The sequence below is a fragment of the Hyposmocoma kahamanoa genome, unplaced genomic scaffold (genome assembly GCF_003589595.1).
Source record: "Hyposmocoma kahamanoa isolate Upper Pololo Valley unplaced genomic scaffold, ASM358959v1 92, whole genome shotgun sequence".
Lineage (NCBI taxonomy): Eukaryota > Metazoa > Arthropoda > Insecta > Lepidoptera > Cosmopterigidae > Hyposmocoma > Hyposmocoma kahamanoa.
In genome coordinates this window covers 986074-1007450 of record NW_020654748.1, presented here as the reverse complement: position 1 = coordinate 1007450, position 21377 = coordinate 986074, and the positions used below count along the sequence as shown (strand labels likewise).

The window sequence follows — 21377 nt, the reverse complement described above, 5'->3', positions numbered from 1 at the left end:
AGCGCCTCGCCGCCCACGCGCACGCTCAGCGCGGGCGCCTCCTCCTCCTGCGGTTCGAGCACAGAGTCACAAACGGGCTCGCTTCAGGAAGTGCACGTACATTTGTTACAAAAAAAACCTCTTTGAACATGTCACAAGTGAACGTAGACAGCATAAGCTGCAATTTTCAAAAACAGTCCTTGAAAAGCTGTTTTACAACAAATTGAAAAACCTCCTCGTACGAAAGTGTCGTTATGCAATACAAAATTTTGTTGAAGACAAAAAACTCTAATCCCCCTATTTAAAGCTCTACAATTATAATAATTAGTTTATGGATTCATTATTTAATTGTTACTACATTACTTTATCAAGATATTTCATTATTTAAGAGAATTTAATACCCTTATTATTTAATTTACTTTTCAGCTATTAATTATTTGTAACTTTAATAACTTGCATATCTAAGTACATTTTTAAGTCTTAGCTACGCCCTTACAGGGCACATGTAATGTAATTTTATTGCATGTTCGCTAATAAATAAATACTGAATACTGAACAGTGTTTTCACTTCTCATCCTCTTGAAGTTCGTTTTTCAATCGTTACAAGGTCTTAGTCGATCCAGTCTTGAAATCATTACAAACGTATACCTATCTTCCTAGTAGTAGTAGTGCCCCTCCGATCTTTGCGATTTAAAGCTCTCAGTGGCACTACAACTATTATAAACAGGCGTGTAGCTTACCATCAGGCGCACGAGTTGTTCGTCTCATCACAGGATATTATAAAAAATAATCATAAGTAAAGCAGCATTTTAACCAGGCAACTAACCTCGAAGTACTTCAATATATCCCTGAAAGTGGCTCTTTGAATTTTGCGGTCTCGCTTGGCGCGGTATTTGTGCGAGTCTCTGGCCAGCTGCTCGAGTCTCGGCAGAATCACTTCTACATATTGGGGAGTCGTCACATCGGTTTCGGGGTCGGTGATGCGTTCATGGGCGATGGCCAAAGCTCCGCCGGCTGCCATCCGTACCTGCAAAGTAAAATTGAAAGTTAATTCTAGAATCAAAATTTTTTTAGACAATTCACTTTTTTTTTTAGACTTTCATATTTATTTTATTGTACACACGCCAGCACATCAAACTACACATTGACGTATCTTGTTCCGTTGCAATAGAGGCGATTTTCGAACAAAAATGTGTAGTCTGATGTGCCGTTGTCTGTACTACAATGATATTCATATATTTTTTGTAAAAATGTTCAATTTATTATAACTGATACAAAATGGTACAATCATCACAAAGGAAAATTTCTTCCAATTGACTAAACTCGAAGCAATTGTTGCCTCACCGTGGCTACGGCTCTTACCAATTATAACCTATGGTCTGACTTTTTTGATGATGGAGTTAAATGACAGTTCATTGCGTAAAAGTATTGCCCGCTTGCAAGCAGCTAGTGATTGCAGTCGATAAGTATTCTATCGACTATCGATTGACTGTTACTTATGGAATAAATAGCTGAACTTGTTTCATTTGTCACACACCGGCCCATTATTTGTCCAACTGTATGGCACAGGCTCATCTGAATTATCATTTTTTATAAGTTCATACATTACATACACCGCATTTAGAACAACGTTTATTAAAAAAAGATGAGACATATTTTAAAATTTGTTAAATACAGATAATCAAAACCGCTTGTTTTTATTTAAATGTATGTGAATCAAAATTGACTTTGATACTAGCAGGTCAACTGTCAAAATAAGAATAAAGAAGGCAATAATGCTATTAGTAATCATTAGAATATTGTAACATTCACAATTCAGTCATTTTTGGCAAAATATTATCTTCTTTCAGAATCTATCGATAAAACTATCGACAACAACTATATAACTATTTAAAATTTTACGAAAACTGGCCCTAACCCTACAAATGTCATTTTAATCCGTCTTCAAAAAAGGCAGACTATAATAGATACTTTCATAATTTAATGTAACGAGAGGAAGGGAGGTTTTTGGGTGGTTTTTCACATTCAAACATCACAATAAGAATTGGCCAGTCTAATGCCTTTAACCATAGCTACTCAAACGTTCGTGGCAACTATAGTTGCCGAACGCAATAAACTCTCAAACGTGGGAAACGAAAATGGCGCGGAACGCTGTCGTCTATGTCCGATATCTCTAGTGCGGTTACTCGTATCGACTTGAAACTTTCGCTGATACTTGTCAGAAACATGACCGATAACCTAATATATACTGCACTTCCCTAGCAAGCGTCCTAAAAATAAAAATAAAATGTCAAACGAAAGTCGTTGTTTCGTCATTCGAAAAACTAACGTTGACAGTGTTTTGTTTCCAGGACTTTTAATTGGAATTATGCCGAAGCAATTGTTATTTACATATTTATATATCAAAATGATCGTTAGGGTGTGCTCTTTCTTGTAGTGTTAAAATATTACCATTTTATTTAAAATTGAACTCACATGCTTCTTTGCAAATTTTAACAAAATTCTGTCGTTTACGCCCAAGGCCGTAACAATTTCTCCATTTATATTTTATAATAAAACCATACTTTTGGACTTAAATATAGTTAAAATACAAAAGAGTATTTAATATAGATTACATTTCAGTAATTTGCAGCTGATTTACTATAAATTTCGAGACGATTTCATTTCATTTTCATACTCCGTCATCATAAAATTGTTACGTAATTTGAAAAAAAAAGCGCCGAAAACGTAGCTGCTTTCTTGTTTTTCGCGCGCGCAATCGCTTCAGTGGATAGTCAGTGGTAGTTGAACATCAACAATTGTATTGCTTTTCATGAGTAAAAAAGATAATATAATAATTTTAAGAACATTACGGGCCCAGAAAAGCGTGAATATAAGCGATATAATATAAGCGAGAGATTTTATAATGATTAATTAACGTAAAATCTGTATTCATAATATATAGTCTATATTATTTATGGTCCGTTCAGACGGCTATGAGTCTTCATGATTAAACTTGGAGCCTATTTACGTGTATTTTGCATTTATATACGTGTACGTGTTTAAGGTGTAAATGACAACAATGCCTCAGCCAACAATATTTATACAATCGCGCACTTGGCTTTTGCAAGTATATTCCCGGGGAGATTCGATCGTGTAGCCGGGCCATTACGGTGTCCAACAAAAAAAAAATCTGAAATAAAGCCTGTCTTACTTCAACGCTGCAAGCTTCGAGCAGCTCGGCGAGTCGTGCGAAAGACGGTGCCTGGGTGTGCAGCAACGTGTGTGCATGCTGCGGTGACAGGAGTGTCAGCAGCAGCGCCCAGCCGTCCAGCGCAGCCGCGTGAAGCAAGCCTTCTTCCACTGCCGAACCGGACACTTTCACACTGCCGTCACCCTGAAGAAACAACATGGCAATTCATAATACATTGGTTCGGGATAGATCATTAACATATAATGATATTGACATTATAGAAATAGAAACCATTTATTGTAACGCCACAGAATCTATAACTAGAACAGAAATAACACAAAAAACAGCGTAAAAACATTTAACAACAAGTTACATAATACTATAGTGACATGTGCGCGGCAGTGGCGTGTACAAAAGGATCCCGTTCAGCTAAAGTCACAACCAACGCTAGGCTGTGACGCTGGCATGGGTGGCCTACCCTCTCTGGTATGGTTATATTAGTAGCAGAAGAGCTCCTTGTGAAAGAGTTCCAGGGAAGTACTGCCATCTTACCTATTTCTGCCGCCAAGCAGTAATGTGAGCATTACTGCGTTCTGGTTTCGAAGGGTAAGGCGTGCTGGTGAAATTACAGGCACACGGGACTTGTCAACTTATGTTTCAGGGTGACGGGCGCAGTGGCAGTGCGCCTCAGTTTTTGCGATTTAAAGCTCCGAGTGGCACTACAACTGTTATGGACAGACGTGACGCTTACCATCAGGCGCACGACTTGTTCCTCCCGTTACTTAGTATCATAAAAAAAAATACTATTGATACAAAGATCGAACGATGACAACGAAAAATTGTTTAAACCACAGTCTGTTGCCTCAATGTGGCTGCAATTGGTACTTCATTAATTCATAAAATAATAAAGAAATAAAAGAGTAAGTACCTTGAGATAGCTGCCGCTGAAGATAGTCTCGTACATGCGCATGACCTCCAGGATCTCCGTGAGGTCTTCCTCCAGCAGGAAGCATAGCGCCGCCAGTGATGTGCAGCACTACACAAGAATAAATTCAATTAGTATATTTAGAGATACGACTTGGCGACGTATCATCGGCTTGGAGCGGTCAGAAAAGACATTACTCAACACCATCGAGTATATAACCAGAAATAGAGACGAAATGTCATTTAATTTGTTTGAAAACTATTCTGCCAAATCATTACGGTGACAATTGCACCCCGATTGGCCAGCCCGAATTGGAAACAATTGACGGGTGTACATATTTGATTACTGATGAAATGTGATTCCGTTTGTGTTGTAATTAGATGTTTTGCTGTTTTTCTCCACACCATCGAATGGAACAGCTGCCATAGTTAGAGATATTATCTTTATTACAATAAATACAGAATATTTTTGGAATATACGGAGACATACACACAGGTCGGTTGTTGGCGCCCAACGGATGTCAGCCCAACGGGAGTTGATATTTAAAAGTGATATAAGGCTCTTTTGCCTGATGAGTTGCCAGGGATGAGTGGCCCTTATTTCGTCTCTATTTCTGGTTACATACTCGATGCTCGACAACTTTTTTTTTCGGTCTTATTATATAAATTTTTCAAAATTTCGGTCGGATATAAAATGTTTCCCGACAGACGTGAACAACTTAACATATATTTTAAATTTTTCAAAATTTTATTAAAATTACTCCACTAGTTTGTTGTAATCATTAATACAAAGATCGAACACTCAGAAAAAAATCCTTTGATCCGGTTGGATTCGAACCGACGTCTTCTTGCATACCGTGCCAGACGCTATACCAACCAAGCCACGGAACGAACCAACGGACCTAACGAATCTTTCTATGTGCTTGCGTCGTGTATTTGTATTTGGTTTTTTCAAAGACTTTTTAGTCGTAGCGCCATCTATGTGTGTGTTGTATAACATTATGATGATGCTAAGTTGCAAAATGTCGAAATAAGACTCATAGTCTGTCTTTTTTTGGCTAGTATCGCGAAATCTGGTGTACCAAAAGGTACTAAATATCCAACTACGCTGTCTTGTATCGCGATTAGCAGTCCTAGACTTGCGATTAGAGTTTTTGGCCCATGGTATAAACAACATTTATTTCATTTTAATACGATTGAAATTGGATGTAGTTAAGCAAAAAGGATCCAATCCACAAATGATCAAATAATAAGTTATATGAACCAAACGGTTTCTAAAGTCTTCTTAGATCAGCAAAAAAATCCAACATATAAACATAAATAAATATCTCTGGAGTTACATGACATTACAATTTCAAAATAAGAGTGAGAAACACTTTTAAATTTCAAACTGCCATATCTCGACAGTGACTAGATGTATTTTGGATCCGTTTTGTTTAACTATGTCCAATTGTAATTCAATGCATAAATCGGAAAACTTCATCAGATGACGCAACATTACTGTTACATAAACATACGCGGCCGTCATACGTAATATGACGGCCGTGGTACTAATGATTAGCATAAAAAAAATGTATTATTAGCTCAGCGTTACATTTCGGATTTAAGTTGAACTTTATGCCACTTGTGGTAAGAACCATTTAGAATCCAAAGAGTAAAGCTGAGGACGTAGTATTTACCTCAGTGCGGGTCTCTAGCGAGGCTGTCTTGTCTACGGCCGCGGCGGCCAACGCCGGACGCACCTCCCGCACGAACTCCTCCGCACCCTCCTCTCCGATCTGCAACCACGAACATTACAATCACATCAGTGCCCACAGATGCCTTCACAACCTTATTTTAAGTAAATATATATTTGAAGGTTCATTCAAGGCAAAGGCAAGTAATTGGATGTAGCTGCTTCGATCCATCCAATGTATAGATAGCTTACATACACAAGTAAAAGCTGAAAGGACGCTGACAGAGCATATAGAGCTTAAGTTCCCTTAGGCACTGGTTTTGAGCCAGGACCAACGAAAAGAACTGAATGTAGAAATAAATAACAAAAACATAAAAAAACCATATAAGTAGAATATTTATTGAAATAATATACACTTCCGGACACAGAACTGGAGTCACTTTGCATTTTTATGTTCAAAGGGGAATACAAAAATGTTGTTATCATGGAAGAAAAAAATTTTCCTTTATGTTGTTGTTTTGTCCTGTTTCACAAATTAAAATTTTCAAAAACATTTATTCTAATTTCCAAATTGCATAATACTTTTTCCTTGTTGTTTAAGTTTAGGGCATTTAATACTAAAAACGCATGGTGGCTCGAAAAGTGTCCAGGAGTATACATGGGGGTTGTTTAATAAATATGTGACTTTAAGATACGAGTCAACCGTGACCATGGGACCTGTAAAGGTTCCGAAACGAAACACATATACGCGATTTAAATCTGGAAAAATAGTTTCATTTCCTTTGTGTAACAAACGCGAAAACCTAAGAACTCGATAAATAAAAACTTTTTTCGGAATTTATTTTTTAATTTCGAACTCCTTACTAAGCAACTGCGTTACTTTTTTAAATTAACGCGAAAATAAAATGTTAGGTCAAGGTAGATATGTTTTTCGAAGATAAAAAAAACAATCTGTATATCTAATACATTTACTTACAATTATATGGACGTCGGGTCCGCGCTAAAAAGTGTCCACACTTGTAAGGCGCTAAAATCGTATACAGAGCGCGACACTCCGCTTTAGTCTTCATTTGTTCTACGGACAGCGCGATACTGCGATGACATAACAATTTAAATTTCGAATAGGTTGACTTGGGACATTTTTTTCGTGGTTTTTGTATTAGACCCGTCGTCCATTTATTTGTAAGTCAATGATCTAATAGGTTATTTTAGATACAATGTTTACACTATGTTTAACGAGGGCGGTTTGACAAGTTCGTGACTTCCTCATTTGATGCAAATCCGTAAAAAAATGAAGATAAAAAAAGTCAAATGGGGCCAAATCTTACGTGTGTGTGGCAATAGTTCGTATTATAATTCGAAAAGTTTTAATATCCTGATTGCAGATACGAAACGAATACTCGTCGTTTTCTTAAATGGGACAGTATGTGGAAATCAGAAACCATAGAAGACACAAGGAAGCTGTATTAGGAACCATTATAATGGTTTATCTTTTTTGTCAAAATTATTTTGCTATAGTAAATTTTTGGTCAAGCATGAGTTGTCCATAAAAATTAATAAAATTGATTAAACATTTTTTTAGTGCTAATCGACTCAGCTTTATGAAGGGATCATTTCATTGTATAGGACGAAAAAAATCGGGACAGCCGAAGTTCGTCAAATTTCATAAAATATGTTTCATACAAAATTAATAAAATTATTTCATACAAAATTAATAAAATTGACATTTTTTTTAAAGCTCAGTTTCTTATAAGGATGGTTTCATTGTATGGGACGAAAAAAAAATCGAAATTTTGATCAATTTTATTCATTTTTATGGACAACTCACGTTTGATTAAAAATTGACTATACCAAAATTGTTGTCACAAAAAAAGACTTAATGGTTCCAAAAACAGTTTTTTTTGTATCTTCTATGGTTCCAAATTTCCCCATACTGTCCAATTAAAAAAAAAAACCACTGTCTATGCAAATGCATGTAGTGGGAATCTAAGCATAGCTGCATGTGTAAATTGCATTGGTTGAAATTTCCATTTGTTTTAGTGTAATAAAACAAGAGAACATGGGGATATGGAATTAGGGAGTCCTACCGGGAATCGAACCTGTCGAGCGGCCATAGAGCAAACTGAGGTCGTTACCATTAGAAACCAGTTAGTAATTTGAATATTTTAAGTGACAAGGGTATTTATGACACCATTATAACAATATTATTACGGTTGCAAGTTGTTTAATTGTTTTGTGTTAGTGTTATTGGAGCTAGTCGAGACCTGTTATACAACTCCTGCCATAAAATGTTGCTAATTTCACCGAAGGGGGTACATTCTGAAAGATAGCTTACGGTGGCACTTTCACTTTTATTTTATACCTACATGTAACCACAGACGATATTAATTAAGTCTAAATTATTATGTCTGTAGATAAATATATAATTCTTTTTAGTTATTAATTTATTATAACAATACGGACCCAATGTGAAACATGTTTTCAGATCAAATCGAGAACGTTTTCTTAAAACTAGAGGGAGTAGTGGGAAGAATAGGAGGAAGACTTGTATGAAAAGATCGACCAATGTAAGTGAAGCAAGAGGGGTTTGTTAGGATCGTGCAAAGTGACCATCAGTACTTGGTCTTCATACTTGTAGTATGAGTAGAAGAAGCGATAAGTTGATGTAAGTCAAAATACCATTGTTTTGCTTTTTGTAACTTAAATGTCATCGGTTTTTTGTAGAAAGGGCGAAAGCGACATTTTGAAAAATTTTTCAGGGGACCATATTTTCGGTTTTAACGATTGCTTTAAAATATTACGTCCTGTTTTAAAATTCAGTTTTGACATTAAGTTTAAGTTTTAAAAGTTGAATTTAAAACAGGACGTAAATATTTTAAAACAGTTTTTTTGTGTAAATTATAAGTTCCTTATTTGAAAGTAAAGACATCCCTTAGTGTTAGGTTTTGTTTCAAACATAAAACCTAAAATATATATAAAAAAGGATACATTTAAGTTAAAAAGCAAAAATGGTATTTTGACGTACAACTTACGTGAGAGGTATCGAAGGGGTTTATTACCTGCAGGGCCAACAAAGGCGCTATAGCAGCAGCAGCTTTCCGTTCCCCATCACGACCTCTTCTCAATGCCCGAGTGATGTGATCGGCCAATGTTGCGCGCTGGTTCGCCAGGACAGTGGCGAGGTAGCGCCGTTGAAGAGCATTGCGTAGGGAGACCAGGGCAGCTGCGCGGGCGGCGTTTGAGCGGGCGCTCAGAGCGTCTATATCTTCCAGCACTTTCTCCTCCAGTTTCTCTAGAATTTCATTGTCTGTAAATTAGAAGATAAGAAGTAAGCTGCACAACGCCCTGCTTGCAAAACGTGTAGTAAAAATAATTGTCCTGTAACATAGCTAGTGGTCGGTACGAGTCCTCGTAGAGAGTTTAACCAAGCTAGCGCAATGCGGGTTTGGGACATTACACGTTTTCCAAGGGTTGTGAACCTCCTTCTATGTGAAGGTTTCTTCGCGATATTTTCCTTCATTGTTAGCGAGTTTAGTAGCAGTAGCAAAGTTCGTCCAGGGAAGTACTGCCGCCTTGCCTATTTCTGCTGCCAAGCGGTAACGTGAGCATTACTACGTGGAATTACAGGCACAAGGGATTTGTCAAATTATGTTTCAGGGTGACCGGTGCATTGGCCGTGCACCTCAGATCTTTGCGATTTTGAGTAACACTGCAACTGTTATAACGACCCCTCCTACGTAAAGTATCGTATGTCGAAATTGCCAAGTTTACAGGGAAGCGTTTTAAAGTTCTCCGTTTTATTCGGCAAAGCTCGTTACTCAAATAGAGTGATCATCTAATACATCATCTAACCGATATCTAGGATTTTATAATACTCTATGTGAGTAACGAGTTTTGTCGAATAAAACTGAGAAATGCTAAAGTCACGTGTTGTGCTTATTTCAGTGAATTCAGAATATTTAAAAGGCTCCTCTGTAAACTTGGCAATTTCGACATACGATACTTTACGTCGGAGGGGTCGGTAAGCAGGCGTGTTACGATGGTACCACGCCTGTATATAAAAAAAACGATATTGAGCTATAGTTTAAATGCTGAGCGAAGATTTTGTTTTCTTTAATTAAAGAGCTTTGTTACAAAAGAGCGAAGATTATTAATGAGCGGATTCATGGAACACAAAACTCTAGTGATATTTATTGATAAAGACAGTTGATTTAAGTAAAATCGATCCTGTACTCGATATTCTATTATCAATAGTATCTTTCATAGATAATCAAAAATTATTTCAATTAAAACGAACGCCTTTACCGCGCCAACTGAGTTTCGTTCCAATTCAAAGTATCTTTATTTCATAGTTAGTTTTTTAAGAGTCGATGCAACCTCATATGGCTTTGGTTGATTCGGCATAACAGTGACAGTGTTGAATCAACCAGTTTGGAAAAAATATGTAAATAAAATTGAGAATATACACTGATTAGTATACGGTGTCAAAACTAAAAAATTTCACGATACAAAAAAAAACAAACTGACCTGGAAATATTACAAGAAAACGGCTGAATTCAATATGTACTGTACATACAATTTTTATATCAACTGAAGTAAATATAACACGTATAGTATACGACATACATATTCAAATGGCTTTAATTCGTTTGTAAAAAAAAATAAACTTAATGTTACCCCCAATCGACTCGCGCAATAGAACCGATTAATTATGGGAAAAAATTAAATCGCTGAGATAGGATAAGCTCTTAAACTTCTTAAAATGGAGTAAAGTATTGTCCATGTCTACTGTATAGGTACTATATATTTATATAAGAGAACATGAGATGCATCTAGAGATCTGAGTGAGATCTTAGAGATACGCGCTCGTTATCGGACTTCGGGCCTTTTTATTACTAATAAGCATTGACTTACAATTATATGGACGTCGGGTCCGCGCTAAAAAGTGTCCGAACTTATAGGGTGTTAAAATCGTATACAGAGCGTCATTCACGCTTTAGTCTTCGTTTGTTCGACTGACAGCGAAGCAAGCAAAATTAGACAGTACTGCGATGACATTACAATTTAAATTCAACGTTTTAGCTTTTTCATATTCCTTTACATGTCACTACGTTTAAATAGATTGACTTGGGACTTTTTTTCGTGGTTTTGTATTAGACCCGTCGTCCATTTATTTGTAAGTCAATGCTAATAAGGGTCTTAATTATCCATAATTGTTATCGCACATGAATGGGTACCATGTCATTACTAAGTGACTTATGTACATAAGTTATCATTCGACTTAATTTTGAGTACAGATAAAAGATAAATAAATATTTAGAATGCTTTGACTTTATTGTGTAATGCAATCGAATTCTGTGACACGATTAAATGGATATGCATATGGACATATGGTACATGGAACTAAACACTGTCGTAACTCAAAAATGGTGGAATTGACAAAACACGATGTCTTCTTCTGCCCATCGAAGCAATCGATGCTTTCGCCAATGACAAGGAACACACGTGTTCTTACTCAAAAATTTACCGGTGAATTTCTTTTACAGAAACAAATTGTTTTTTTTTTTAAATAAATTTATACAGCACATGCCCAAATGGAGAGTGGACTAACTGTTGATATTAACGAGTGACGATACGAATATAGTCAAAAAACAGGTGCCCAAGGGAACCTTCTGCCAGACCTCACTCGCACAGGAGTGGATGTCTCACTCCTGTGAGTCTGATTACTAACAGTAATTGAATTTAATATTTTTTATTTTTTATTGTGGTGTTCTATTTCTATAACAGGCCATGGCAGATTATCAATGAGGGCTATGTAATTAGCATAGTCCTCAAATGCTGAGTCATGAACATTCTTGACCTGCTTTTTTTCGTTTCCTTATTTATTTAATTTTTTTCTATTATTATTACATTTTCCCATTTTTTTCTATTTTTTATTATTATTTATGAACGAATTATTTGATATTTTAAAATTATTTGTTTTATAATGTATTTTGCATGTCAAATAAACACGATTTTATTTATTTATTATAATTTTATTAACTTTCAAATCCTGTTTTCTGTATTCCACCATTTTTTAGTTATGACAGTATTTGATTTCACGTGCTATATCTCAAGGTACGATGCCAAATATCAGCCATTAAAGGGTTCAACGGGAAAGCGTAAAGTCGGAAAGAAAGAGATAACTAAGAGATACTGATTGCCCAGTAGATGGGAAAGATTGGTTGGGTGTTATCCAGATCTAGCTACATGTAGATAAGGATAAAATCACAACAAGTATCATAAACTTGTCCATGGTATTATTATCGTTACTTAGGAAAGGAAATTATTTTTCGGATGTATTTGTGCATATTTGTTTTTTCAAACAATCCAACGTTTCAGTCCAGTCCCATGGTCACGGCTGACTGAGGTGGTAAAGTCCTCAACCAGTTATGTCTAATATTAATGCAAACCACCTTTTTCTTTATAGTTACAAAAGTTATTAATTAAATACCTTATTTTAATTTTAAAAACAACATTCCAATTTACGCTACTTGTGTATATTTTTTCAAAACATTTTATTTTATTTTAACAATATCGACGCTGGTAAGGCAAAACGTCTAACGTGCATTGGAAAATATTACAGGAGAGCGATTTAAAGTCATTTATGAAGAAAAAAAAACTTAACTGAAAACTAGACAGTTTCAGCTCTTCCTTATAACAAATAAAATTAGAGTTACCTTTTCTTCAACATAGAATTTATTTTAAGCCAGTATTTTATGTATCGTTGTAGTAGTGTTGACGAATAAAGTGTTTTTATTTTTATTTTTTTATTTAGTTATGATTTATTATCTTAAAAAAACTGTCTTTAAATCACTCTCCTGTAATATTTTCCAATGCACGTTAGACGTTTTATCTTTCTAGAGTCGATACGATTTATTATGAAATTAAATTTATTCTTTATCTATGTATAGTTTCATTCCCTATGTGTAACAATTGCGAAAACCTAAGAACTCGATGTATTATTATTACGTTTACCTCTCACTAAGTTTTAATTGCAAAATATTATAATTTATAACAGGTACGAAGTATATTAGAAAAATAAGTCACAATAACTGTAATGGATGCAATTATAAATGGAATGATACTGCAGCATTCCCTACACCACTATGACTATACAACTGCCTGACAAGTGTTAACAAGCATTCGCATTATAACTAATTATTTTATTCTGAACAATGTGGTTGTTCAGTTAGTATTATAGTAATTGTGACTATGACGGCCAGTAGAGAAAAAAGTTTGTTCAAACACGTGAAGTTCTATATGGCTACATTTTATTTTTTTTTTAAACCCAGTCCTTATTAGTGGATGTTTCAGCGCATTTAATTCATCATAAAAGACTGGCCAAACAAAGAATTGTTACATTATAAATCAAAATGTATTTAAAATTACATAAAACTCGAAGCGGTTATAAAAATCAAGGTCTTGACAGTCTTGGTTTATCATTTTTTGCTGAGGACTGTGTGGAGATAACCTTGGCTAGGCCGAATGTGTTAATCATTTGTTGTTATGCAAGTTTTCAAGACTACATTGGCATGACTTGACATATTAGTTAACTGGTCTTCAATATAACATTTAAATTAAAATGTTTAGCCTCAGTGTTAGTTCTTGAACCATAAGGAAATCTGTGCTATACCTTTGATATAGTTTGGAAGTCCTGTAATTCTGTCTTCCTCAGTCATAATTCGGCTGATTGTTTTCTAATGATTGAGTATTGTTGACTTAGTTAAGTAACTCAAAGCACCAGTCTAGTAGCTGTAGAGTTTCTTGTGAAAGAGTTTGTGCAGGGAAGTACTGCCACCTTACCTATTTCTACCGCAGTTTTAGAGCTAAGGGTAAAGGGTGCTGTAAAATTTACATGCACTTGGGACTTGTCAATTTATGTCTCAGAGTGACAGGCGCAGTGTCAGTGCCCCTCAGATCTTTGCGATTTAAAGCTCCGAGTGACACTGCAATTGTCAAGGACAGGCCTGTAGCTTACCATCAGGCGCACGACTTCTTCGTCCCGTCACTTAATATTGTTAAAAAAAATGGTTTGTATACTTACAAATGTATTCTTATTAGGGATGGGTATCGACCAATAAAACATGGATTATTGACATCAATTATTTTTTTTGACACAACAATCGGTGTACCGATTAATCGTGGCTTAAAAAAATCGATTAATCGACAAAATATAAATATTTTAATTGGTCGCTTTACTTCGTATTCTTGTTGGTGAATTTTTTTGGCTGTGTAAGTAAAATTTTATAACGTTACTTTCATCTCTTACTGTTTACAAACCCTGCTTCTGTGTTTATCTGATTTCTAAAGCCAAAAAAAAAACTAAGTAGTATGGAGAGAGCTAGACAATACTCCATTAAGTCTAAGCTAATAGTACCAGGGTTTCTAGAATAACCTCGAAAACACAGGTGGCGACTCAGGCGGCATGCATACGAATTTCGTAACACACCCCTCATTTCCCGCCTTATTTCAAATTACACAAATTACAACAATATAGACACTAGCATTAATTATAAATTTTTCAAGATTGGCTTATGTAAACCATCTTTCTGGTGCCACGGTATTGCGCGCAAGTCTCATTTCTCAGAAATCGACTAAATAAAATGAAAATTTGGATTAAAAAGCGGTTGTTTTTTTTTCTCCAAATTTTAACATGTTTATAAAACATTTTTTATAATATAGTTTTATTTTTTTAGGCAATAATCGGTATGAAATCATCGATTATCCGATTAATCGAACAAGATGACATCGATTATGCCACAAAAACATCGATTATTCAGATTAATCGATACTCATCCCAAATTCTTGTGTAATTATAATTATTAATTACCTGCTTCATCATGTATGCTCTTGAGGTCGGACTGACCAGAGGTCTCAGAGCAGTTGTCGATGGTCATGTCTATGCCGGCGTCCTCGTCAGACGAGTATGGCTGTTCTGTTCTTCTGTGCTCTGAAAATTAACGATAAAACATAAGTAATAGGACCACTTTTGGAAATTAATATGCTAAATTGGTTCTAATAATAAAATTTATTTATTTTTCTCTCAACACATAAGGTGAATTATATAAATGCTTACTGACTGGCTACTTTTAACATTAAACCTTATTTGCGAGAAACTGGTGTCTGAGATAGGCATAAAAATACCTGTATTACAGGTCACCACGATACCTTTCCTTCTTTTACCAACTAAGTTAACTGGATTATATGTAGGCTCAGAATGCTTTGTAAGTACGGTGGTTAGAATAAATAGTTGGCGCACTGACAGTAGATCCCAGGTTTTATATAATCTAATCTGAGTGTTCTGGGTTGTGCCCTGGATTAAAGTCGCAGTACAGGGAATTCCTTAGTTTGAGACCAGAGAATTGGTCTGATTGTTTGGCACATTATTATTTCATTAGTATAACTAATGTCTGTAATGTGTTCATTAGTAACTAATACCTTCTTAGTGAAGTCTATCAGTTGGTTGCGTACATTTTGTGACTTTATTAAACATTTTTCTATTAAAACAAAAGCAGATAAAATCACCAAAAATTTAGATTTTTTTTCACCTGTTTATCATTTTAAAATCTATTGAAATGAGTATACGGGTCATATTTCTAAGTGGCGCTCAAAAACAATTGGACGTAGTTAAGCAAAAAGGATCCAATCCACAAAATTACCAAAACATGAGTTATGTGGAACGGTGCCGAAAGATTAATATTTTAGATCAGCAAAAAATCCAACATATAAATAAATATCTCTGGAATTACATGATATTATAAGTTTTCAAAATAAAACAAGAGTGAAAACCCAGACATATCTCCAGATACATGCCGCAAGTACAGCAATTTGTATGAAAACCGAGCGTGCTACATTTTATGTATCCACCACGACATCACAAGAACTATTTAGTGACGGGAAACCTTCCGCGCTAAATCGATTGATTGAACGGAATACACGTATTCCATTCAATTAATCGATTCAAGTATTCGTTGATTACAAGTAGTCGTGAAATATTAATATAGTAGAAAAATACCAAAACAAGATTGTTATGTCATTTACTAAAAGTTGTGTTTAAAAGAAAATTTGATTACTTAATAATTTAAACTTTAATTTTTAATCAACTTCAAATATTAAAATTATTGTCCTTGAAATAATATAAGCTTATTATATGTATAACTGTCTTTTTGTAATAGAAGATCTTATCGAGTGACTTAAATAATGAAAATGCACGTCAAAATATGAACTTACAATTGGCTTAATTAAATTTACTAGATGGTTTTCCGTCGGTGATTGATCAAATTGGTGAATGGCAAGACAACTGAAAATGTTACTGCTGACAAAATATCTAAAATCTTACTAATCAGAAGAGGTTTACTTAATGTCGGCCTCGTGTAAAGTTTTCGTGATTTGATCATGATATCTCGGATTTCTAACTCTGCTATTCTGCACATTTGGATAGCATCTTTGGTGGGATAAACTAGCCTAAACCTAAACCTTCGTCCTTGTTCTGAAGCGTAGAAGCGGCAATTTAGTGTTTTTCGATCGATTGATTGAACGGAATACGCATAAACACGCGTATTCCATTCAATTAATCGATTTTAAATAGAATAATTTTTGTTCAAGTATTTGTTGATTACAAGTAGTCGTAATATAAATATACTAGAAAAATACTAGATTAAGATAGTTTAGTTCATTATTTTACTTAAAAAAAATCAGATTTTACTTTTTAATCAACTTCAAATATTAAAATTATTGTCCTTCCAGTAAAATGAGCTTATTATGTAACATCTTTTTGTAATAGAAGATCTTATCGATTAACTTAAATAATGAAAGCGCACCTCCCGTTTCGTCCCTTTGTTTTCAAAATCCATCAGAATCGAGAACAGTGTTGCCTAACGTATCATCACTAAATGTTAAATTTGGCCAAAGAAATGTACAAGCGGCCGTATCACGGAAACTGAATGCATTATACAAAAGTGCGTTCGTTCGATATTCATGGCGTATTAACAAAGGGTCACAAATATATCGTACCCAGTAAAAGCCGCAATGTATTACAAACATGAGGCATACACTGGGTTGCATGTTTGTTTTCTCGAAATTAATTCAAAACCAAAATAATTGTTTTTAAAATAAATTATGCAACTTCTGATTACAAAATTCTTGCCCGTGTGAGGAAACGTCCCCGTTTACCCACAGTTATGGTGCTTTTGCGGTTTATAACGGCACAGTTATGCATTTTTCGCGTTTTCGACTGGTTTTTATCTACGATAACGGTCGAGCGCATTCTCAAGTGTAGCAGCAGCAAGTAAGTGAATTTCACTTACTTTGAGCACGTGAAGTACGTACACTTGCGACGTCTATCTAGATATATGTCTGTGAGTGAGAAATATTTTTGAACTTCAAACTGCCGTATTTCGAAAGTAACAGGATGTGTATTGGATCATTTTTGTTCAACTACATCCAATTTCTCTATAAATTGATAGCTTTAATACAAATGTTTCAAGTTAAGAAACAAAAATTGCCTTGTGGCTGCTTTTAAGATATTACTATTCAAAGAATATCAAAATGACTGACAGGAACAAGGCCAAGCTCAATGTAAGAAAATATTTCTATTTGTAAAAATAAAAATACTTTCTAACAACAGTAACAGGAAGTGTTATGTGCACAATAATACGTCGAAAGAAAGATATTTATAGCTATATGGAAAGTCTATACTTCTTTCTCAGAACATTGACATTATAGACAGTATTTGTAGACAAATATGGATAAATTCGGACTCATTCTGGGCAGATTGTAGCATCCACCAAGGGAATAACAAAATTCTTTGAATGATGAGTCATACTTGCTTGTTGTTCAGGATTTCCCTTTGACCACTTACTTAATATGTACATTACATAATGTTTTATACTACATATTAGTTTTTTTATATTGTAAACAATTTCAGACTCACAAAATTTAATCTAAATATTAAATCAGTACTTTCTCGAATGGAATCTAGAACCTCGCCTATAATAGGAGCTGAAAGACCTTGGCTATAAATGCATAATATTGCACATGACAACTAACACAGTAGGAAAGGAAACTATTTTTCCGGATTTAAATCGCGTATATTTGTTTTTTCAAACAAACCGACGTTTCGGGCCCTTTACAGGTCCCATGGTCACGGTTGACTGATCATCTCAAAAATTGCGTTACATTATATATTTTATCTCAAAATTGCGTTATATTAATAAATTATCTCCAAAATGTCTATATATTGCTATTCATATTCGAAATTCATTAATTTCTTCGAAATTAATTTCGAAGTCACAGGACAACACTGTCGCTTTGAAACTAAATAGGTAATATTAATATAACTTAAAGCTATTTTAAAATAATACTATGTTAGTTGTCAAGTGTGATATATATTTTACAACTACATATCGTCGTTATAGAAAGGGCGAAAGAGCCATTTCGAAATTTCGTGCATGTTTTAGTTTTTCACGACTGTTTTGAAATATTACAAAATTGAATTTTAAAACATTTCTTACAACCTTCGCCCTTTCTACAAAACACTGACAATATGTACATACTAGGAAATAAACTAAAGAAGAAGCAAGTAAAGTTAAATAATTGTTTTTTGTTACTTTTTTGCAAATGGAAGACACACTACTAAATTTAAATGACCATGGTTTAGTTGACAGCCAAAAATTAATATTGAGCCCTCCAAATACTGGCTGGGGCTCTTACGGGATACTGTGATTTGAATAAGCATATACATCCGACCTAGAGGCTTATGCTAAGTGAGAACAAAGACTAGATTCCGCTACTATGCGGATAAGATGCCCCTGCACCTTTTGAGTAAATGTTATCTTTTCTAATAAATGTACATGAGTTACAAAAATAAAACAACTTTTTAATTTTGTTGCTACCAGGACCTGTATTATGATCACAATAGATAAATAACATAATAATAAATAATGGTATGGTGAGTAATCAGTAATTTACGACGTCATTCATGATAAATTACTAAATGTCATAGATTACATTTAAGCAGTTTTTTTTATTATTTATTTATAGGCCAGCTGCTTTCTGTAATACGTATATATCAAATTAAAATTCTTTATACACACTGTATATTTGCACATGGGTAGTACACATTTTCACCGATTTACGATTTCATAATTTTAGTTATCAAGCTTTTTTAAGGTATTAACAAAGACAGTAGCAAAAACACCTTCCAATAGGAAATTTCTGTTATCTGACTACTCTGTTATTGTTGTTGTATGAAATGGGTATTTTCATAGGAATACTAATTTCAGCTGTTGAAAAATGATGCTTGAGATTTTTGTTTTTGAGGATATCTGTTAAATTATATTGATATGACAAGTTATTATATGTCACAACAAGAAGCAAGAAATGACTTATTTTGTTATTATCACCTTTTCTTTATTTTCATTCCGATCCTGACAATGAATGGTCAGTGCTCTGTCCTAGATCTCATTTTATTGCCATTTACACATTTATACCCAGAATGAAGAGAGTTACAAAAATGTGCTTTTCTGCCATTATTTTTTTATACATTGTACATGGGGTTTTACAATGTGACAAAGTGATGCACGAAAGGAGCTTCACTCGCACAACATACCATTCATTTCTTGTATGTCTAGTGTATTTTGGGTAATAAACGGTAAGTACCTTCTCTTTAATCCTCTCACCATGATGGCAAGCATTACAGTGATTGCCATCAATATCATAAGAAGAACTGTAAGTTTCAGTATTGGTAAACATAGTAATCAAATGATTTTTCCTTATAAGGTTATAATGATCAAAAACAGACAACTTCACTCTTATTACACCATATTGTAAGTAAATTAAATGAATTGAATGCCACTAAAATAGCACGCCATTGTTAACCAACAAGTGTGACAACCTCGGTTGACCAGCGCTTAGCACTGGGGGTTCTAGATTCCTGGTAAGACCAATTTGGAAAAGAACTTTCCTAAATTGGTTCTCGTCTGGAAGCTTTGGGTAGTGCCCCGAAGTTAATTTTGACTTTTGTGACTTGACACCAAATTAATGACCTAGTCTCTTATTAATAAACACTTTAGGAGTTTCATGTACATCTGGTGCACTCTGGGCAACAATCAATGAGTATGTTATGCCGGTTGGCAAATTCTTTCACCACAATGGTACATATTAATGCCATAGATACGATTAAAAAAAAATTACTATACAGAAAAGACAAGACACCTTTACAAGTCTGTAGTAGTCAAAATTAACAAAACAATGACCTATTCATAAAAATCTGCCAGCTAATTTAAATTATATGTGACCATTCATGTGCTTTGTCATTGTCAATAATCTACTAATTATATTTACATACTAGAACTAACTTTTTCATGCATTAGATAATGCATGTGAAAGGAAGTTATACCACATATGTTGATGAACGTAATATCTAAATTGTATGAAAGAAGATTGCCTTTAATTATATAATGTTGTCTATGTAACATTATTCTCAAGGCCAAACAAATATTTTTCGTCACAAATGTGGAATGTGGTTGGAAAATGTTAAAACCAATGTGGTATAACATAGTCGGACTTATAAACACCCTAGTCATTGTTGTAGAGACAAAGAAAATCACCACATGGGAATTAAAGCACAATGTTGCGAAACCGTGAAAGTGAAGGTTGCACCACCAAGGCCTTGGCGCCTTAAATCATCTGGCGACAGGTAGCTTTCTAAGCACCACCATATGGCACGAGACATCAGGGTATTAGCTTCAGGCAGCGCGGATAACGAATAATACGTGGCCATATCATTATGCCGCGGAAAGTCCACGCCACAAGGTCGCCTCGTGATCTCATACTTGGCAAATTCCAGGTGCTCACGCGTCACTTTAAGCTGCATCAAACGCACGTGTAATTCAAATAGAAAGAAAAACCTTACACTTACCGAATTTTCCTTTATTTTTCTTTCCTTTCGGCATGGTGTTGGTGATTTAACAAAACTGACTTACGATAAAACGATAAATTATGTACTATTCACTAGATATTTTACTAAGATTCTCACTTGATCAAGACGGAGAAAAGTTCAATATATCAGTTCCTATAGAACGATTTGGGCACCAAATGTAACATAAAACTAAAATTTCAGAAAAACTTTTTAACATGTTTAATCGTAGAACATGCACACTCGACTTCGCTTTTTAGCGCAATGCGCTGTCACTGCGCGGGAGGGGACCTTTTGACGCCATCTTGGGTATCAGTGTTGCTAGTTAACCAATTGTAAAAACCCTGAAATTAATAATTTGTCAACATACGTTCCCTACGATGTTTCATTGTTAGCCTGTGTCAAAAACGAATATTTTAATTATGTTTAAAAGAATATAATATTGAAAACTAACGACTTTTGACATAAATGTAAGAATTGCGAGAGTATTTTTTGGACTTGTGCCATTTTGTTGGGAAATTGATAGGCACTGGTAACATTTTGTGATAAAATGAGAAATTTGATGACGTAGGAATGACGCGAGGATGACGCATAGTTCTTCGCCCGCGGAAAATAAATCGAGTTCATCAATGAATCGACTTAATTTCAAATATGGTGCAATGTTATTG

The 21377-nt window shown here is 34.7% G+C and overlaps 1 protein-coding gene across 1 annotated transcript in view; it reads right to left on the bottom strand.

Moving 5' to 3' along the window:
• Positions 1 to 20995, bottom strand: part of LOC113236630 (interferon-related developmental regulator 1) — a 22086-nt gene extending 1091 nt beyond the window's left edge. The window contains exons 1-8 of the mRNA XM_026472791.1: positions 20713 to 20995; positions 14623 to 14742; positions 8810 to 9057; positions 5755 to 5853; positions 4080 to 4187; positions 3173 to 3355; positions 806 to 1006; positions 6 to 47 (exon numbers count right to left, since the gene is read on the bottom strand). Coding sequence (XP_026328576.1) covers positions 6 to 47; positions 806 to 1006; positions 3173 to 3355; positions 4080 to 4187; positions 5755 to 5853; positions 8810 to 9057; positions 14623 to 14742; positions 20713 to 20746 — 1035 coding nt within the window. The 5' untranslated portion in view covers positions 20747 to 20995. The remainder of the gene's footprint in view (positions 1 to 5; positions 48 to 805; positions 1007 to 3172; positions 3356 to 4079; positions 4188 to 5754; positions 5854 to 8809; positions 9058 to 14622; positions 14743 to 20712) is intronic.
• Between the last annotated feature and the right edge of the window lie 382 nt (positions 20996 to 21377).